This window comes from Barbus barbus (genome assembly GCF_936440315.1).
Source record: "Barbus barbus genome assembly, chromosome: 3".
NCBI classification, from domain to species: Eukaryota; Metazoa; Chordata; class Actinopteri; order Cypriniformes; family Cyprinidae; genus Barbus; species Barbus barbus.
In genome coordinates this window covers 34,311,223-34,331,998 of record NC_136731.1, presented here as the reverse complement: position 1 = coordinate 34,331,998, position 20,776 = coordinate 34,311,223, and the positions used below count along the sequence as shown (strand labels likewise).

The 20,776-nt window shown below is 37.6% G+C and overlaps 2 protein-coding genes across 4 annotated transcripts; both read right to left on the bottom strand.

Moving 5' to 3' along the window:
• Positions 1 to 7,676: 7,676 nt before the first annotated feature.
• Positions 7,677 to 14,497, bottom strand: LOC306851059 (nucleobindin-1-like). Of its 3 annotated transcripts, XR_013782470.1 has the most exons (14): positions 14,378 to 14,497; positions 13,956 to 14,079; positions 13,752 to 13,859; positions 12,761 to 12,893; positions 12,578 to 12,681; positions 11,993 to 12,178; positions 11,814 to 11,904; positions 11,675 to 11,733; positions 11,329 to 11,421; positions 10,784 to 10,873; positions 10,517 to 10,690; positions 10,033 to 10,159; positions 9,327 to 9,864; positions 8,734 to 9,007 (listed from the first exon to the last, which is right to left on the bottom strand). XR_013782470.1 is itself a non-coding variant. In XM_079387105.1 (13 exons), exons 2-13 carry the CDS (start codon positions 14,067 to 14,069, stop codon positions 9,776 to 9,778), a joined length of 1,368 nt encoding a protein of 455 aa, XP_079243231.1. In that variant the 5' UTR covers positions 14,070 to 14,079; positions 14,378 to 14,497; the 3' UTR covers positions 7,677 to 9,775. The 3 variants fall into 3 exon arrangements, 2 of the variants coding, with proteins under 2 accessions (XP_079243231.1, XP_079243232.1); XM_079387105.1 differs by having other exon boundaries at positions 7,677 to 9,864; XM_079387106.1 differs by having other exon boundaries at positions 8,733 to 9,864; positions 13,956 to 14,116; positions 14,378 to 14,492.
• Positions 14,498 to 14,982: 485 nt separating this feature from the next.
• LOC306851048 (G1/S-specific cyclin-D2-like) lies at positions 14,983 to 19,216 on the bottom strand (the record flags this gene model as incomplete). Its single annotated transcript, XM_079387095.1, has 4 exons — positions 14,983 to 15,539; positions 15,899 to 16,219; positions 18,003 to 18,218; positions 19,007 to 19,216. The coding sequence occupies 4 exons, from the start codon at positions 19,214 to 19,216 to the stop codon at positions 15,399 to 15,401; spliced, it is 888 nt and encodes a 295-aa protein (XP_079243221.1). The 3' UTR covers positions 14,983 to 15,398.
• Between the last annotated feature and the right edge of the window lie 1,560 nt (positions 19,217 to 20,776).

The window sequence follows — 20,776 nt, the reverse complement described above, 5'->3', positions numbered from 1 at the left end:
CTGAAAACAGATTTCCATATGCTCCAGAAATAGTGACATATGATTTATAATTATTAGTATCAGCATATCCTGAATGTTTTTCTGTTTGCTTGATCCACTTACTGTATAGTGCATCACGCATTTTAGTAACTTTCAACAGTAATTTAATCAACTCATGAAATATCGTTCATATCCCAACACACAAACTATGATTTGCCAAATGTAGGTCATGAGACTCTTACAAATACAGGCCATGGTGATTCTTTTAATTTTATAAAAGTAAGAAAGACTTATAAAGTAAGAGTAATCTTCATTAGAAAAGTAAAAGTCTTGAATTATTCTGAATGTTCGAGTTCTTTATATCTAATATCACGAATTACCTCTGCTTGGACATAGATAAAAAAGAACATTCAGTTAGAGTCGATATTCCGAATATGACCCACAAATCTGAATAATACAAGCATGTATCTAATTCAGATTTCCAGAAACCAAAACACTGGATTAATCTGGTTATGCCAATCAATGTGTTGGCATGACCCTTACATAATCACAATATGAGCAAATTCTGATTCACATCAGAATATTCCTGTGCATGTAAAAGCATTGAGTGAGAGACATGGAGTTAGGAGCGAAATCACTCGGTTCTTCGACACAAGAGTCAGCACTAGATGGTGGCAGACACATTGGGGAGCATCAAACTAAAAATAACATTGTAACCATCGGGTTTCCCCCTCACATAAATCTGGGAATAGCATGAAAGAGCGTCCAGTTCCAGTGAATGTCGACACAGAGGAATTTGGAGGAATCAATAGAGCAGTGATTCCTCGCACAGGCCACAAATCCTGCTAAATACTCCCTGTCTTGAATGTAAACGACGTCCAGGCGAATAAACTCAACGCATCAGCCTCGTTTCCGCGACTGTCATGCAAAACATTCAAATCGACACCCAGTTCTATTTGTTTTGTCTGTCGGTCGGTCTGTCCATCCGTCTCTCTACCTCCCTCCCTCTCTCTCTTTCTCCGACACACACCTATTTCAAATTCCCTTCAACACAGACAGCAGCCGTTTCCTAACACCACAACGCACCGCTTTTATTCGCCCCTACGGTGTATTCTCTTCTCCAAACAGGCTCTGTAAAGCCTATTAGTCAAGAGGTATTAAATTCAAGGCGTGTAACGATCATGTAGCCTGGCAGCGCTTTTTGTGTGTGTGTCCGTGGACGCTGTCTAAACGCAGGAAGAAGGAAGAGACAGGTGTCGTTTAAAGGCGACCCGAGCGTGATTGGATGCTGCTGCTGATCTTGTTTATTCCGTACTAACGCGAACGGCTTGATGAAAAGAATAAAAAGCAAGCACCGCTCCGTTCGCCTAAACGACGCTCAGTGTAAATTAGGCTGGATGTAGGCTATGTGTTGACGTATTCCTCCGCCGCTCGCCTCGCTCCACCATGATATATGTGCCGTCTCTCTTCTGCAGATACGCGACTGGACATGGCGTCGAAATGAAATGGTTACATTTTAACTAGGCTAATGAAGAACGCATCGTGTCATGTCTTCAAATGTCGCTATTTGATGCTCTTCCTGCCATCCTTTCGCCTCGCCCCCTCCTCCCAAGTCCTCCATCATCATCCCCCTCCTCATCTCCACAGCTGGGCGATAGCCTATCACACACACAAACATGCATATATAAAAAAATGCATGCGATGCTGAAATATGCACCGCTCACCGTTGTCATCGTCGAGAGTAAACGCTAGACATCATCATTTCATCCCCGTCGACCCCATCGGAGCGCAGCGCTTTTGGGTGCCCAGTTATCAGCCTCCCCCCTTCCCTCTTTCTCACACATGTAACGACGGCATCGAGCGAGCAAACGTTACACCTATCCACAGACAACCCCAGTCTCTCTCTCTCTCTCTTTCTCCCTCTCTCTCTCTCCCCCCTCCCTCTCGATGTAAAGGTGCTGGCTCTTAAAGAAACACTCGCGCCTGCTTCACAAACACAAGCTGTTGCTAGGGCTAGGACCACTGTAACTGGGAGATATCATGCTTGTAAATGACACGGTCCAGCACCTTTCCTCGCGTAAGAGGACGAATGTGTTATTTTAAGAGCGGTGCTTGAGCATTCATGGGCAAAAGGTCCAAATGATCAGCGGCGCTGGGTACCAGAGAACTTACTCGCTCTCTGTGTGTCGCCACATCCACTCCCTCTACCGGGCGCTTTCGGTATTGCGCCTCCGCACTTGTTAACAATTAGCACATATTTTTTATTTTTTTTTCAGCGTTTCATTGCCTCATCACTCAAGTGCAGCTTTTATTGGGTTTTAAAATGTTAAGTTTACGATAATTGTGTTTAGAGTGAAATAATGTTTTGCATAATATTCCATTCCAGCCCACGTGTCTGGCAACACCAGCAACATTACTCTAGTCTATAAAGCACTTTATTTATATATTAAAAATAATCTCTTTATTTAAACATACACATTTTCCAAGAACACACCTGAGTATTCCACGAGTGGTCAAATTGGTGTAGCTATATAAAGTGTAGCCTAGCCTATTAGCCTATAGAAAGATTTTCATGACGGTCGACGTTTATAGAAATTTCTGTCAGCCTAAATTTGCAAAGTAGCCTAAATTTGAACCAGAAGGGCGTAAGAGACATTTTTGGTGAAATGGAGATATATATATATAGCCTATTAAATGAAAGCTCTTAATGAGCTCTTTCTACTGGCAAAAGTACTGTCATCCATGAGTGTACAGATTTGTATTATAAACAACTGAAATCAGTACACAAAGTCAGATCAAACTGTGGTACTTTTTTTGTTTTGGCTCTCCTGTAGTAACATAATAGGCTATTTGTAACACCACACCAACCCTACTTCGACTGCGTTTGGGAAGGTTCAAACTCTGCTCAGACACCTTGCAATGCTGATAAATTGTAATGTATATAGCCTATGTTTTATATCTAGTTATGAAACAGTTATAATAAGAAGCGCGCGCTGGAGGAAAACCAAATTCCCCGCGACGCGTCTCGAGCTGAGGAGCCCCTTTCAGTGGTGGAGGCCACAGACATGAGTGCTACAAACCAATGAGAAACAGACACCGGTGACTTCTCCACCAATAAACCAGATGACGAGGAGGGCTTCTGCATTGATAAACGCCAATAAAGCGGGGAGAGCGCAGGGTGGAGATATGAGAAGGGTCCCGAAAGGGATGACGTAATGTGTTTTTAGGGGATGATGTCATCGTTTGCACAAGGAGAGGATTTAAAGACACAGCTGTGCCGCGGTACAACTTGCAGCTGGAGAAGTGCTGCACAAGAACAATGTGGGGGATGTCTGCTTTTGCACCAGTCCAAATCAAAAAGCCTCGGCTGATATTTTCTAAGCTTTTCTACTTTTTTACTTCTCATTTTGAGAGTCCCAAAAGCAAGGCATAGGACTTCATATACCATTTTTACATAACATTTAAGCATAACACTATTCTTATGCATGATTCTTATGCATCTTATTGCATAGCTTGTACTACTAGCATCTCTACCCATGCACAGCCGGTAACTATGGCAACAGAGGCAACATGGTGTTTATCAGAGTGCCTTTTGGAGCTGCAGCATCAGGGCCTTCCAAGCCAGTGAGCACTTAGGGAAAGAGATAAGGACAGGACACTGCTGAGGTGCCCTGGGATATAATCAACCCTAGTCCTCATGGGTTCAGGAAAAGTTCAGGATGAACAGCTGGTCACAACAAAGCCTCCAATTTAAGAAGACCCTAAATGATATTACCATTACACTAAGGTTTTTTTTTTTTTTTAGTTCACCCACAAATTTACAATTTTGTCATCTCTTGCTCCCCTTCACGTTGTTCCAAATCTGTATACCTTTAATTTTGAAGTTAAGTCTGTAACCAAATTTTGGTTACTATTGATTTGCATCAAATGACTGAAAAAAGAACATTTCATTTATATTCTACAGAAGATGAAATTATGAGTGATTTCAAGAGGTTTGATGCTTAAAAATATAGGTCTTTATTGGCATGTTTCCATGAAGAACTTTTAAACATTCATGGAATCTTTCAATTCCACAAAATGTTCTTTAAAGGCTCTAAAAAAAATTAAGGTTATTTTTTGGCTCCATGAAGTTCCATGAAGAACCTTTAACATCCATGGAATATTTCCATTTCACAAAGAGTTGTTTATATTGGAAAAAGGTTATTCTATTCTCTTTAAAGTAAAGATTTTTTATTGGCATCTGTGGTTCCATGAAGAAACTTTAACATTCATGAAACTTTTTAATTCCTCTAAAACGATTCTTTGGATGATTAAAATATTCTTCACAAAAAAAAAGGTTCCCCATTTGGAACCCTTATTTGTAAGATGTAAATTTATGTGATGCTCCAGAACCCAAACAGCAGATCCATGACCATCATGCTTGTTTTTAACATTTAAACATTTATTCAAATTCTGTATATTAGGTTCTTCTTGGCATGCAATACCCTTGTCTCCATGTCCTGTAAATGACTCTAGAGATGACAATCGCAGTGGGAGACTGTCGTCTGTCCCTGTGAACTCAGCACATTTAGTTTCTGTGTGTGTGGTGGTGGCCTGAAGTGCAGGACAGTTTGGTTCTGTCACACAATAGCAAAGTGATGACCCAAAAATCACCTGAGCATTATCAGAAAGTACATTCAGGACCAGTGTTTTATGCTCAGGCAGCAATCCACCGTCTGCATTTTCACCGCTGTCAGACCATACAGCTCAGAGAGTAATAAATACTGTGCATAATGGTGCAGAAGCAGCAGAAATGTATCATATGTGGCTATCATGATATAGGGGATGACAACCAAGTATGTTTGGCACAGATCTAGAAGTGCTGAGAAGTTTTATGAGCTCTTAGCTCCCTCTCCTGTCCATAAAGGCAATTGCAATATGGCCCAGATAGAAAGACAGGAGGTGCTGTAGTGTTGAATAATAGTGCTGTGTTAACTGCTTAGTTGTCTCTTATCATCACTCAACCCTCACAGGCAGAGAAAGGACAGGGAGAGGGAAAGATCAAGGGTAGAGATGTAGGAAATGTGAATGAGAGAATGTCAAGAGAGAGTATCAAATACTTGGTCTTCCAATAAGAAATCAGCCATTGTGCGATTTTAATGGTCGTTTTCCTGCACAAGAACCGCATACACATGCCTCAGATCTGCTTCTGCTGAAACTAAAGCACAAGAAGTTAAGATTTTAAAGGGGTAGTTCATTTAAAAATAAGAATTATGTCATCATTTACTCACCCTGATGTTGTTCCAACCTGAATGACTTATTTACTTCCATAAAACACAAAACGACAGCCCAGTGCACAATTAACTTTCATTGTATGGAAAAACAAAGATCTAAAGGTGAGTAAATGATTTTTGGTGGATTAATCCATTACAAAACCTGAAGAGCGTCATGATAGCGGTTTATGTAGAGGTTGACGTAGAGAATGAAGAAAAGCAGAGAAATCACTGTTAGGGGCCTAACATAAGCAAATGCAAGAAACAGGATGTGGAAACCAGACAGTCAATGCTCCAGAGACACAGTAAAATACCTACTGACTTCATAAGGGTTGGTATAAAAAATAAAAAAATAAAAAATGAGGCATTATGAAAAGTGGATGATTTAGCAGCAGTCAGCCTACTCAGTGATGCAAATGACTCGAACAGAAGCCCTCTTTCACACTATCCAAAGCAAGTACTCGTTTCATCAGACTCTTCCCACAGTCTCTGACTCATCTTTCTTGGCTCTTTATTTTATTCCTCTTGTCCTCTTGTCTTTTACAAGCTAGAGCATTCAACAAATAATTCCTTCCTCCGTTTGCTGGTTGACAGAGTTCCCTGTCCTTGTGAAACGACATCAGACTGAAGCAAAACCTGACTTTGTTTGTCACAAAGGACAATTAAATGAAATACAGTCATGGCCAAAAATATCGGCACCCTTGGTAAATATGATCAAAGAAGGCTGTGAAAATTAATCACAAAAATCTAACATTTCATTGGATAATAAGAATTTAAAATGGGGGGAAATATCATTTTGAAATAAATGTTTTTCTCTAATACACATTGGCCACAATTAACGGCACCCTTTTATTCAATACTTTTTGAAACCTCCATTTGCCAGTTTAACAGCTCAAAATGTTCTCTTATAATGCCTGATGAGGTTAGAGAACACCTGACAAGAGATCAGAGACCATTCCTTCATCCAGAATCACTCCAGATCCTTTAGATTCCCAGCTCCATGTTGGTGCTTCTTCTCTTCAGTTCACCTCACTCATTTTCTACAGGGTTCAGGTCAGAGGACTGGAATGGCAATAGCAGAAGCTTGGTTTTGTGCTCAGTGACCCATTTTTGTGTTGTTTTTGAGGTTTGTGTTTGGATTGTTGTTCGGCTGGAAGATCTAAACATGGCCCATTATAAGATTTCTAACAGAGTCAGTCACTTGTTGATTTTTTTATCTGTTGGTATTTGATAGAATCCATGGTGCCATGTGTCTAAACAAGATGTCCAGGACCTCCAGCAGAAATATAGGCCCACAATATTAAAAATACAGCAGTATATTTTATTGTACACATGGGGTACTTTTTATCCCTGTGTGCACCAAACCCATCTTGAGTGTTTGCTGCTAAAAAGCTCATTTTTTTAGTTTCATCTGACCATAGAAGCCAGTCTCATTTGAAGTTCCAGTCGTGTCTGATAACTGAATATGCTGGAGATTGTTTTTGGATGAGCTAGGAGAATTTTTCTTGAAACCCTCCCAAACAACATGTGGTGATGTAGATGCTGTTTGACAATTTGTTTTAAAGGTTTTCTGCCTCCAAAACTCAACTATTTTCTGCAATTTTCCAGCTGTGGTCCTTGGAGAGTCTTTAGCCAGTCTTTAGGGAATTTTCACTGCTCTAGCTCTTTTCTTAAAGCCACTTCACTAATTTGTGAAGCTCAATTATCTTTTGCTGCACATCAGAAATATATTCTTTGGTTTTTCTCATTATGATGGATGATTAAGTGAATTTGGGCTTTGTTTTCCCTCCTATTTATATTTCTGTGAAACAGGAAGCCATGGCTGGATAATTTCACGTTCATAATCACCCTGGAGTGCTCAAAATTGTGAATATGAATGGGAATATACTTCACGAGATATTTTACTCATAAGAATTTCTAGGGGTGCCAATAACAGTGTCCAACGTGTATTTGAGAAAAACATTTATTTCATAATGATATTTCCCCCCATTTTAAATTCTTATTATCCAATGAAAGGTTAGATTTTTGTGAATTTATTTTAATAAAATCCATTTAAAAAGGATTAACAATGCAGATTAATTTTCACAGCCTTCTTTGATCATATTTATCAAGGGTGCCGATATTTTTGGCCATGACTGTATGAGGGTTGGTTTCTGTTAACAGTTATATTTGAGGTCAACATGACATTTTTTTTAATAAACTTATTTTAGATTCATCTCACTCATCAGCATTACTCCACTTTAGAATTAATTATTCTTTAACTGTTGAATCGGTGTTATTTTAGTATCATTGAGATAAAATATATTAACAAATATATAATAGTATATTTTTTTATATTGTGTTTTCAATTTAAGTTAGTTTTAATTGAGTTATTTTTGTCATTTGTCATAAACAACACTGGACCTCACTGGTTTTCATTGTATGCAAAACAAATAAATAACTAAACACATTCAAAATATCTTTTTATGTTCCACAGCAAGAAAAAAAGTATAGTAAAATATTTTGAAAAACAGGATGGCAAGCAAATGATGGCACTTTTATTTTTGGGTGAACTATCCCTTTAAAAAATCTCTTGGACCAAAACCCCTCAAGTAAACAATCCCTGTGAGAAGAGTTTAAATATGTGGTTTCAGATTGCTGTACTGATGTTTGAGTGGAGGGACATTATTTACATATCTATGGTAGCATCAGTGGAGAGTGTAAGTGAAAGGTGACAGCTGCAGCAGAAGAGGCGGAGCAACGGGGTCACTGGGGTTAGGGAGTGTCTGACAGAATTGGAATGGAATTTACAGCAAGTATGTGCCATGTGGCAAATGACACTCAACGCAGATCAGTGAATACTTCAGAACAATGCCGCTGTCACTAGTTTTCACAGAGATGGAAAAACAACAAATTGACTTGTTGGAAGAGAAATGCAGAACAGCTGAAACTGACATTTGGAGCCAAGGAATTAGTTTAGTTCAGAAACAAATGGGCTGAGTCATCATATGAATGGTTTTGATGGTATTTGTTGCAGATCACAATTTGAATTTAGGTGAATGTTTAATTTAATCCAATCATTTGGATTTTTGCTGTTACACATGATCATGTGATCAATATTTGTAAAGCAAAGCACTATAATCTTGAAGTATTGGTTGCGTGAAAGGTTTCACCCAAAAATGAAAATGTTGTCACTATTTACTTACCCTGTAAAAATGTATTTTTGGAAGTTGTGAATAAAACTCTATTGGAGTTTGTTTCACAAGAAAATACTATTTTCAGGTTTTCTACTTCAAAATTTAACATTAAATGTGTTACTTGCACTTTCTTTGCAGTTTGTTGTATTTACTAGCAATTTCTGAGTCAAAATTGTTTCTACACCTAATGCTTTTCAGTGTACCCTCATGTTGTCCCAAACAATATGTTCCAAACACTTGTGTTCTTTTACTATATACAGATATGTTTAGCAATTCAGTTCATTCAAAACATCTTTTTGTGTTCCACAAAAAAAAAGGAACAAAATGAGGTTTACTCAAAACGAGTAAATGATTAATTTTTATTTTTAACATCCCTTTAATAAAAACCACATTTTACAGTATTTAAAATCTGATATTTTCTTAAATGAAAGAAATAAAAGTCATCAAATCTGAGGGATTCTACATTACATTTAAAAAAAAAAAAAAAAAAAAAAAAAAAAATGTAGATTCATTGCACATTGCTGTATCTGAATGTTTGATTTACAGTTCTGTGCTCGTCTAAGTCTATTAGAAACCTGGTACCACTTTATATTAAGTGGCCTTTAACTACTATGTACTTATATAATAAAATAAGTACTTATTGTGGTCATATTGTATTGAAAAATACTTTTGCTGCTGTTGAGGTGGGATACGGGTAAGGTTAGAGACAGGTTTGGTGGTATGGGTCGGTTTAAGGGTGGGTTAAGGTGTAATTATAAATGTAATTACAGAAATTTATTACAAATGTAACTACATGCAGGTATTTTTTTAGAATATAAGTACAATGCAAAAACATATGTACACAATAAGTGCATTGTACCAAATGATTAATTTAAATACCAGTACATAGTAGTTAAGGCCACCTAATATAAAGTGGGACCAGAAACCTTATATCAGAAAGCCGTGTTTATAAGGTTTTACTGACATAATGTGAACCACAGAAAAGAACCACTTTATTCAAAGTCTAGAAACACAACGAAAAGCAAGCAGGGCTGTAAACTTTGAAACCAGGGCAAAAGTAGCAATATTTAAGAAAAGACCCTGACAACCACCTTACAAAGCCACATATCCAATATTAATTTGCCATTCTTTAGAAGGGATCATGCGAACGGTCTATATTGATGACACTCTATTAGGGATTTGAGCATATTTAGTTGAGGATGAAGCAGAAAACACCATGAGTATGTATGAGGAGTTAATTATTTTTGTTCTGAGAGATTAAGATAAGAACAGGGTAAGTCAATAGACTTGTATGTGTATGTGCACTGTGCAATTCAAAGGCTAGTTCTTTCAAATTAGAAATCAGGTAGAAGCGTGTATGTGTTTGTGTTAGGAGGTGTGCTGTGGCAGATTCTGTGGTGGCTCAGCTTGCAGGTTATTTTGAACATCTCCATTCTGATTGACTGGGGCTTTCACCACTGAAAAAGACAAAACAGCCAATGTTTACCATGCTGAAAAATTCACCTTCACAGTGTTAAATAGATTCAAGATTACAGTCCAGAAATACAGTCCATTTTTTATTTAAATGATATCAAGTAAGGTTAACCAAATGTTGAATTACAGACTATTAATTTCATTTTTCTCACCTTGACTGTCTTCATTTGCTAGTTTCTGGATCTCTTGTTGAAACTGGAGCTCGCCATGAGGACCTGATGGAGGCTGTCTATTCAGTGCCTGTTGCTCCTTTTGTTTTTGTGACATCTCCATTACTGCCTGATTAGAAGTAAAACAAGCTATCAGTTCTCTGGCATCGTAACAAAGCATCAAAAATTACTATACTATGCAGTACTGATGTTCTAAATTAAAATAATTTGTTTTAGTATGGGCTTAACAGTAAAAAAAAAAAAAAACTAAAACAGTTATATCAAAATTTGAGATTTCTGAAAATGTGTAATTTGATAAAAGTATAATTTGTATTATTTCACACATACACTTTTTATTTTTAAATATCATTATACAAGCATTTTCCAAAGAAAATTTATAATAATAGCTAGAAATTATACAGCTATTCTAATTACATAAAGGCAACAGCAAGAAAAGGGCTGCAACCAATTGAAACCAGTCTTTTACCTGCTGATATTCTCGTTTCTGGGCTTCTAGGGCTTTGCTTCTCTCTTTGAGAAGTTCCTGCTCCTGTCGTAATTTCTCCGCCCTTCTGCCAAGTTCCACCTCCCTATCCCGAAGTTCTGTCTCAAAGCGCGCCAGCTCCTCTTCTGTGTACACAGGCTTGGTATCATCCAGTGTCTTGAAGTATAGAAAGATAACGTGTTGGCACAAAACACTGCCATGTAAAGACAGAATAATAAAGTCAGACACGCATCAAAATCTGGCTCTAACCTCCCATTCCTTTGCGTTGTTAAACTCTTTCTTCTCCGTAGATTTGAGGAACTCTTCCATGCTGACCAGTCTATCATGATTGAGATCTACCTGCAGGAAGCAGCGAGAGAGGAAAAAGCTATTTAAAAAGGTAATTAAAAATGAACTGAAGTAACTAATTAAAAAAAAAAGACTCTAATGCAGTGAAAATCAGATAAAAGAATGACTATTTCTTCATCTCATGCATCCTGAAGGAACAGAACAGATGGAATCACTGCTGCTCCACACATTGTGAAAGTGTTAAAAAGCTGAAGGAGAAAGCCAGATAAAGGGAAAGAGAGAGAATGAAAGCGTTTACATACACACTCTTATAACATTTTTGCCGGACATTCTAAAGGCTTATTCAGCGTTCACTTATCGCTCATTTTAAACAATAAAATCAAAGAAAAACTCAAATAATTTAATGTAAACAGCATTTAGGCTTTTATGAACTGATTTTGGTTTAGTTTTTAGCACTGTGTAAACACACTCAATAAGAGTCACTACAAAACAAGTGAAGGCTTTACATTTTGCATGACGTGTTCTCGCATCCTCAGCCTCTCCTCCTCCATTTCCATCATGTCATCCTCTTCATTCTTGGGATCATACACCTTCTCCAGCTAAGACAGTGAAAAAGAAAAGATGAACACATCAGAAAGGTGCTTGCCTTTTGCTCGTTTTCTGCATGTCAAGAACAGTATAAGCTTCATCAAAGGTGCCATCATAGATTCCTATGTTAATGATGTTTTGCTCTGGACAGCCACTAGAGCCCACTAGAGTCTTAACAGCTGACTCAGTCACAGCATAAAGAGGCTTCCATCACTGTCAATAACAGATTGCAATGATTCACCAACCTCAAAGGTGAAACATTACCTCTTTTGTGAAAAGGGCCTCCAGCTCTTGCTCATCTAACACACCGTCACCATTCGTATCTATGTGAGAAAACACAGTTAAATTAATTCTGCCTGTGGAACGGCTTCTTATGGACTACTTGAGGACAAAAAAGACTCACCGTGAAGCTTAAAGAATGTCTTGGGATTGAACTCCTGTGGATCCAGCCCATCTGTCTCTTTCCAGACCTCCCGTAACTGATCCACGCTACCCTGAAAAGGAAGTAAAAACAAAGTTTTACTCAGGAAATACAACAGTCAGTCTTTCCATACGTACATCTCCCGCTCTTCATTCCCTCACCGGAGCGTTAACTTTAGGGTGTTGGCGGTGCTTTTCTTTCAGCTCCTCGATTCTCTTCTCCTCCTTCTCTCTCTTCTCCTGGTCCAAACTCTTCAGGTACTCCCTCCTCTCGTGTTCTTTCAGCATCTCATAGCGCTTAAACTCCTCGTGACGCTCCGCATCGTAATTTTCAAGATCTTTAGTGGCCTAACAAATAAGCACATAAAAAATAAAAAAAAAGCATATGACTCTTCACTTTATTTATTTCCGGTTTGTTTGATTTGATTATTTATTTTTCAATTATGTGTTTGTGTTTTTATGTAATATTGTGGAATTTTCATTTGTGGCAAATGAGTCAGTTATCTGTGCACCTGTTCTTTTGTGTAGAAAAATCTAATAAAAGTAGTTTAAAAAAAACGAGAAAAATGTGTATACTATAATCTGATAGAATCTGATTAAAACAAAAACAAGAAAAGAAGAAAGATCAGGATTTTATTTGCTAGCGTTTGAAAGGTTAAATGCAGTTGCCGAACAAGTATGCACTGAATGCTTGTCAATGTTTTTTTTTGCTATTTCACATTATAGCATGTTAGGAATGGGCGTTACCGTCACGATAAGCAGCTCCAGGTCTTTGGCTTCAAATGTGTTCTGATTATGAGGGTCCAGATGTTCAAACTGCTTCAACAAGGAGACATGATCCATCTGAACACCTGCAATCACAACAAGCATTTGCGTGAACAGATTTTCTTGCTCTTCAGTGTCACTTGAGTAATACATAAACACACTCACTCTGTGTGTTGGTGCTGTCCAGTTTAGCCTTCAGCAACATCCGGAGGCGTGAGACCTCTTGCCTCTTCAGCTCATCCAGTCGCGTCCTCACATGGTGGCCCACCAAATCCAACTCCTTACTGAGGCGTCCATTCTGAAACACAGTAGCTTTCCATTAAGTACTTGAAGTACTGATGAAATGATAAAACTTCAAAGCTCAAAGGCAAAACAGCGTAACAGAGACTGTGCACATTTGGTATTTTCCTCATTCATTTTCTCCATAGGGATTTTTATAAAACCAAACAAACCAGCTCCACGACCGAGATGAATCACAACATTACAAAACTTTAATTTGAAGCAAAAAAGCAATTTAAGAAAAAAGACTAAAGGTACAAGTTCTATGTACTTAATGTCTTTTATGAAGCAATGACCTACACATCTCACATTACAACAAATATGACAAATAACAATATATAATAAATCACTGTACAAAAGTACATTATAAATGTAAAATACACGTTATTAAAATAAATAAAAAATCCTAAATAAAGAGTTAATAATAAACTCCTTAAAATAAAAAAGTTTTTGAACCATGAACCAGCTCAAACTTAAAAAATAGATAATAACCTACACATCTCAAATTATAAAAGAATAAAAATAATTATACAACATACAATAATGGACTAGTCACTGTATAAAAATATACAATAAATGATATATATAAAACACAATTTGATTATTAAAATAAATGTATTTATATATAATTTTATATATTATTTATAAATAAATAAATAAACATATGATAGATAAAATAAGTTTAGAGAGTATGTGACCAACTAGATTAAAAATAAAGCTGAAATCACACTTGCTTGTGACTTCGGCAGAAGCTTATGTTATAACTTCATCTCTGAGCTCCTGCTAGGTGTGTTTTCAAGGGTACTTCCAGCTTATCATTCATAAAGAAGAGGAATAGGATTCTTCCGTTTGGTGCCCTACTGTTTTTGTGCTTTACCTTGATGTCGTCTGTGTTGGCGGTCTGGAGTTTTTCTCTGAAGTGAGGGTCAGTCTCCAGCACCTCAATCACCTCTCTGAGGTAACGGTCGTAGTACAGACCAGTATCCTGAGATATGCACGTACAGCCAAAACAAGAGAGCAAGTGAATATGGAGCAAGTGATTAATGCATATGGCGTGTTCTAGTCGTGAGACCAGTCTTACCACATTCTCCTCTGCTCTCTCCTCCTTGGGAGGGTCTTGCTTGCGATCTATAGGCACTGACCACACCACAAGACACAGAGACAAAAGCAGCAGCCCCTTCAAGCCTCCTGTCATCCTTGGACACCTTTGGATACAAAGATTAGACAGCCTTTACTTTCACCCTTTAGAGAGAGAGAGAGAGAGCAGTCTCTTTAAGCAGACAGGTTTATTTATGTAAGACTCATTGAGTACACGTCGATCATGACAAGAGAGAGCAGCCGAAGAAATGGAGTCTGTGGGGCAGTTCGCGAAAACACACTTGACATGTTTCACAACAGATGCAACTTCACGAGAAAAACAGTCACAGTCATCTACCGACGTCTGAAGTGTCGTTTGGTCTGAAACTCTTCAGTCTAAATCAGATAAACAGCGAGTTTTCTTACCACAGGGTCAGATCCTGTTTGAGCGGTGAGTGAAACCTGCGACTACAAATTACTCAGCGTTCAGTTGCTGCCTCAAAAACAAGTGCGGCCATGAGTTATGACGCAATCCAAACGCGACGCGTTCCACAAACATGAGCCAACCAGTATTTGTACAGTACAACGCCGTTTGTTATTAAAGTAATAAATGGGATACATTTTTTTTTATATAATTCCATTAAGCCATTTTACCCAAAACGCCAATGTAATGAAACTGTCCCTAAAAAACAACAACCGTTATTTGCATGCAAGAAATGTAGCCTATTTCTATTTTTTAGCCTCTATCTATCTATCTATATATAAATAATTGATTATTATTATTATTTACACAACACAAGGACCATGATTGATTACATTTTTGATCTTGCACAATGGTTTTCTTTTTTTCTTTCGCTCTCATTTCATATTTTGTGTATATTTGGTGTGTGTGTGTGTGTGTGTGTATATATTTATATATTTGAGAGTCCTAACTAATTTCGTTTTTTGAAAATCCTGCAGCACTTTTTTCTTTCTTTCTTTTCTTTCGTCAAGTGTTGTTATATATAAATGGACTTTGAGAGACGCACATTGGCAAACATAGAAACTTTATTTTAATTAGGCTACTTCGAAAAATAGATATTCATTTATTTTTTTATCCAACACTCTGATTACAAACAGGCTGAAACACTGACAAACAAAATAAATTAAATATAAAAATGTGCACACAATAAATACTATGATCATATAAAAAGTAGAAATGTAATACATAAAGTGAAAAGGATAAACCTGAAATACATAAGTCATCACAATTACAGTTATGGCAATAGAAGTTAATAAATATGGCACACGTAAATCGTAATCCCTCAAACAAATAAATAATAATGATTATAAATCACTTCAGAAGTTACATAAGACAAAACATAAATGTCACATTGTGTTTAAATCAGTTTAACTGATAAATAAATGTGAGACGCAGAATAAATATCCCTCATAAATCAACCGTGCATTAAAAGTCTATTTCTCTTAGGTCTGTGGGTGTGCTGGCTCTTTCCTCTTCAATATCACCATCTTTCTCCTCATGTGCTCCATTCCTCAGTCTCTCCCCGAGAGCTCCCTCTATCAGCTCAGTGCAGCACTGCAGCACCGCCTGTCGGCACAAGCAGGAATAGTTACAGATATTCAAGTCATAATAATAATATTCATATTAATAATAATTATTATTATCTCTCTCGCTTTCTCTCTCTCAAAAAAATGGTATCACTTTATGTTAAGGTATCTTTGTTACACAGGTTACATGTAGGCTACTTACAATTATAATAACAACTAATTATGCATAATTATATGCAAGTAACCCTAATCATACAGTAAGTACATGCAGTTAATTAATATTACTCAGTACTTACATGTATAATTACACTGTAACAGGGACACCATAAAATAAGGTTTAAGCAAAATAATTTTTATTATTATTGTATGTTTAGCTCTCTGAGATAAATCTTGGCTCACCATATCAGTCTGACAGAGTGTGGCCAGGGCAGAGGTCATGACACTCAGCTCTCCCGCACTTTTGGCCCTTAAACCCCGCAGGGCAGAGTTCAGCGCAGCCGCAGCCACCAGTGAAGGAGGAGTTCCCAGAAAGCGCGAGTCACACACACACAAGGCAACGAGTGTATCGCTGTGGCGCCGCAGCATTGCGAGAAAGTCTCCTGTATGCGCGTCTCCGTCCCTGAGCTCCCCGAGAGTGCGCAGGAAGTGTGGGATGAAGTCCTGAGGAGTCACTGCTGCCACATCCCACCGCAGAGTCGCCAGCACCACACGCTCCATTTCCTGTTGGAGTAAGCATACATATACAGGTCCTTTTCAAAAAATTAGCATATTGTGATAAAGTTCATTATTTTCTGTAATGTACTGATAAACATTAGACTTTCATATATTTTAGATTCATTACAACACAACTGAAGTAGTTCAAGCCTTTTATTGTTTTAATATTGATGATTTTGGCATACAGCTCATGAAAACCCAAAATTCCTATCTCAAAAAATTAGCATATCATGAAAAGGTTCTCTAAACGAGCTATTAACCTAATCATCTGAATCAACTAATTAACTCTAAACACCTGCAAAAGATTCCTGAGGCTTTTAAAAACTCCCAGCCTGGTTCATTACTCAAAACCGCAATCATGGGTAAGACTGCCGACCTGACTGCTGTCCAGAAGGCCATCATTGACACCCTCAAGCAAGAGGGTAAGACACAGAAAGAAATTTCTGAACGAATAGGCTGTTCCCAGAGTGCTGTATCAAGGCACCTCAGTGGGAAGTCTGTGGGAAGGAAAAAGTGTGGCAGAAAACGCAGCACAACGAGAAGAGGTGACCGGACCCTGAGGAAGATTGTGGAGAAGGACCGATTCCAGACCTTGGGGGACCTGCGGAAGCAATGGACTGAGTCTGGAGTAGAAACATCCAGAGCCACCGTGTACAGGCGTGTGCAGGAAATGGGCTACAGGTGCAGCATTCCCCAGGTCAAGCCACTTTTGAACAGAGAAGCAGCACTGGACTGTTGCTCAGTGGTCCAAAGTACTTTTTTCGGATGAAAGCAAATTTTGCATGTCATTCGGAAATCAAGGTGCCAGAGTCTGGAGGAAGACTGGGGAGAGGGAAATGCCAAAATGCCTGAAGTCCAGTGTCAAGTACCCACAGTCAGTGATGCTGGTGTTGGTCCACTGTGTTTTATCAAGGGCAGGGTCAATGCAGCTAGCTATCAGGAGATTTTGGAGCACTTCATGCTTCCATCTGCTGAAAAGCTTTATGGAGATGAAGATTTCATTTTTCAGCACGACCTGGCACCTGCTCACAGTGCCAAAACCACTGGTAAATGGTTTACTGACCATGGTATTACTGTGCTCAATTGGCCTGCCAACTCTCCTGACCTGAACCCCATAGAGAATCTGTGGGATATTGTGAAGAGAAAGTTGAGAGACGCAAGACCCAACACTCTGGATGAGCTTAAGGCCGCTATCGAAGCATCCTGGGCCTCCATAACACCTCAGCAGTGCCACAGGCTGATTGCCTCCATGCCACGCCGCATTGAAGCAGTCATTTCTGCAAAAGGATTCCCGACCAAGTATTGAGTGCATAACTGAACATAATTATTTGAAGGTTGATTTTTTTTTTTTTGTATTAAAAACACTTTTCTTTTATTGGTCGGATGAAATATGCTAATTTTTTGAGATAGGAATTTTGGGTTTTCATGAGCTGTATGCCAAAATCATCAATATTAAAACAATAAAAGGCTTGAACTACTTCAGTTGTGTTGTAATGAATCTAAAATATATGAAAGTCTAATGTTTATAAGTACATTACAGAAAATAATGAACTTTATCACAATATGCTAATTTTTTGAAAAGGACCTGTATATATATACTGCCTATATGCATGTCATTTTTATTACTCTTTTTCCCAAAACTTTTCACTGAAATGATTTAATTCATACTGGAAAAATGCAAAACAGCACTATTTTCTAATGATTTATTTGAATGTTTCAGACTTTTGGACAGCACTGTCCATAATATTGAGCCTTTAGTGAATTTTTATTCATAATGTTTTTCACTCACCCGTAGGTTTGATGAGAGAAAGTCGTACTCTGCTGCCGCACAGAGCGTATCTGCACTAACTGTGTCACTTTCTGTCAGTTTTGAGGCCACCAGAACACAAGCTGCAGCCAGACAGGATGGAGAGACAGGCAGGGACAGAGTGGCCGACAGATATCGATCCAACAGGGAGACAGCCAGGGGAAATACAGACTCATCACAGTCACATTCACAGCACACCTATGAAAACACAGAAGAGGAAGATTTCAACAACAACAAAAACCCTCATAGTCAAATGTATAATGAACTGTAGAACTCTGTCCCTGTCACTTAGTATGCTTCATCTTGATCTAAAGTCCTCAAATAATTATGCATGCCTTTCTAAACCTGTATGACTTTCTTTAATAGAAAAATGTCTCAGTCTCTTTGCCCATACAATGAAAGTCAGTAGGTGGTCCAATATTCTTTTGAAGCCCTTTGACTTTTTAATTATATGGACAAAAACATTTGAAACTTTATTTAAAATTTGTGCTTTTTTTTTTAGGAGAACCATCCCTTTAATCATAAACATAAATGTGAAGTATATTTTTCATTACAAATATATTTTTAAACCATTACAAGTAGTTATATTATAAAATCTTTCTCCATGGTCCACTTTGCCAGCTTCTTTGAGTGTTTCACCGTATAAGTGTTAAGTTGTATAAGTGTTATACTTTAATTGTTTTATTTTAAAATGATTTAATTTTTTAATGATTTCATTAGTTTAAGAGTTTCAAGCCCTACACTGAAAGAAGTCTACACTTTTTTTTCCTTAGAAAATGCTAGTAAATTTCACAAACAAGTAAAATACTGAATCAACATAAAATTCTGAAGCAGAAAACCTTGTTTTTTTTTTGTAAAATACTAATCATCTTTGTTTTACTACTATTTTTTTATAACTTAAAAATGTTTTTTTTTAGCATACACCCAACATGAACAACATACTTTATGTCTAGCACTGGATTTTGGTTATTAGCATGCAAATCTACCTCCATGGTCCACTTGGCCAGTTCCTCTCTGCGCTGTGGTTCTCTCTGGATGAGGGAGATGTAGAGAGGAGAGGGCAGGTATCTCTCCTCTGACTGCTGAAGTCTCTGAATAACTCTCAGTCCGGAGGCGCTGGGGTCCCATGGGGCTCGGACCGAAGACTGAGTCCTGTCCTGGCCCTCTTCCTCCTCACACCACAGAGACACAGACATCACTCCTGCCAGCAGTTGTGATCCAATACTGAAGCTGTCCCAAGTGTGTCTCAAAAGTCTTGGTCCCGAGTAGAAGAGTTAGTGCAAACTTCCTTGCCCTTTTGAAAGTGCTTGTGTTTATGTGCGAGCGAGAGTCTGCGTGTTTCTTGCGTTGTTCTCAGCCGCCTTCTTGCTTCAGTCCGCTTATATATCCTCTGAGTGAATGAGTGACTGCTGATAAATAAAGTGAGAAAGTGAAGAATAAAGAGGGGTGTGTAAAATGAGTGGAGTAAAAAAATAAAGAACCACAATGCTGGCTGAGCAACAATGGCATCAACAGGTGGAGAGAGAGAGAGAGAGAGAGAGAGAGGGAGGAGAGAGGAGCGCAGACAAGAGAGAGAGTTGTCCAGAGGGACATAGTAACAGCTTGTCACCGTCAGTGAGCGAAGAAAAGAGAGAGAGAGAGAAAGAGGTCATCACCATGCTGTGACAATGGGAATGAATAACAATAAGACAAGGATGTTTGTTGACAGTGAAGGGTATCAGATAAAGATGGTGTGATTACATTTACATATCTATATATCAAATAAAGATTTAAAACTGCATATAATTCATAGACTTTGATGTATTTGACTCAAGAAAAGTCCTGCTAGTGGTTGAAGGTCATGGTTTTAAAGCATTCTCAAGGAACATTTCACAAATATGGTCTTATAACTTTAGCATTAGAGGTATAAATGTCATTTTTTGCTAAGAAATCTTAGGTAAACTATTATATAACAAAGTTGAAGGGTCAGAAAGCTCTTGGATTTCATCACAATATCTTAATTTGTGTTCTGAAGATGAACAAAGGTCTTTTGGATTTGGAACGACATGAGGGCGAGTAATTAATGACAGAATTTTCAGTTTTGGGTGAACTATCCCTTTAACCTAGCATAAAAAATAGTGAGTTTAAAAAACATCAAATGTTTGTATCTCTCGGAAATTGTGATTATGGTCTCACGTAAGACTTAATTATTGAATTGGTATTCAGTGTTCAGTTTCAGTTTGTTTTTAATGATTAACTGAACCATTTAAACATGTTACTAGTGTTGTAAGAAAACATAATCAAAGAAATATATATTTATGTATATATACTTATAGTAAATCTTTTAAAATTGTTTAAATAGTGTCTATTTAATTTAATTGTTATATTATATTATACATTGGTAACAGGGTTCAAATTTGCAAATGACAGTAAGGGAATAGAAAACAGCACTCATATAATATTAATACAATAAGATCAACATTTTCTAAGCACCTGACCTTTTAAGACAGGGATTCCAAAACGTTTTGTTAGCATGTTTTGACCTTAAATATTTAATTGAACTACCCTCTGAGATTGTAATTTAACATTTTAATTATTTAACAACACATGCACATATTCACAGTTCTCAGATGTCAGGTAATGTTCAAAAATGTAAAAAAGTTTTCAGTTAAATGCTTTATTTAATTGAACGTGTTCAGTTTTTAGCACTGAATTTTGGTATTTATCACTGCAGTTTCTGTAGAAGCAGCCTTTTGAGGCTTCATTGCATATTCTAA

Coding starts and splice junctions, on each gene's coding strand:
- LOC306851059 (XM_079387105.1), bottom strand. CDS start 14,069: ATGACAGGAGGCTTGAAGGGGCTGCTGCTTTTGTCTCTGTGTCTTGTG. Junction 12,179..12,577: donor TGGAGCTGCTTATCGTGACG/GTAACGCCCATT, acceptor CTTATTTGTTAG/GCCACTAAAGATCTTGAAAA. Junction 10,691..10,783: donor ACAACGCAAAGGAATGGGAG/GTTAGAGCCAGA, acceptor CTATACTTCAAG/ACACTGGATGATACCAAGCC.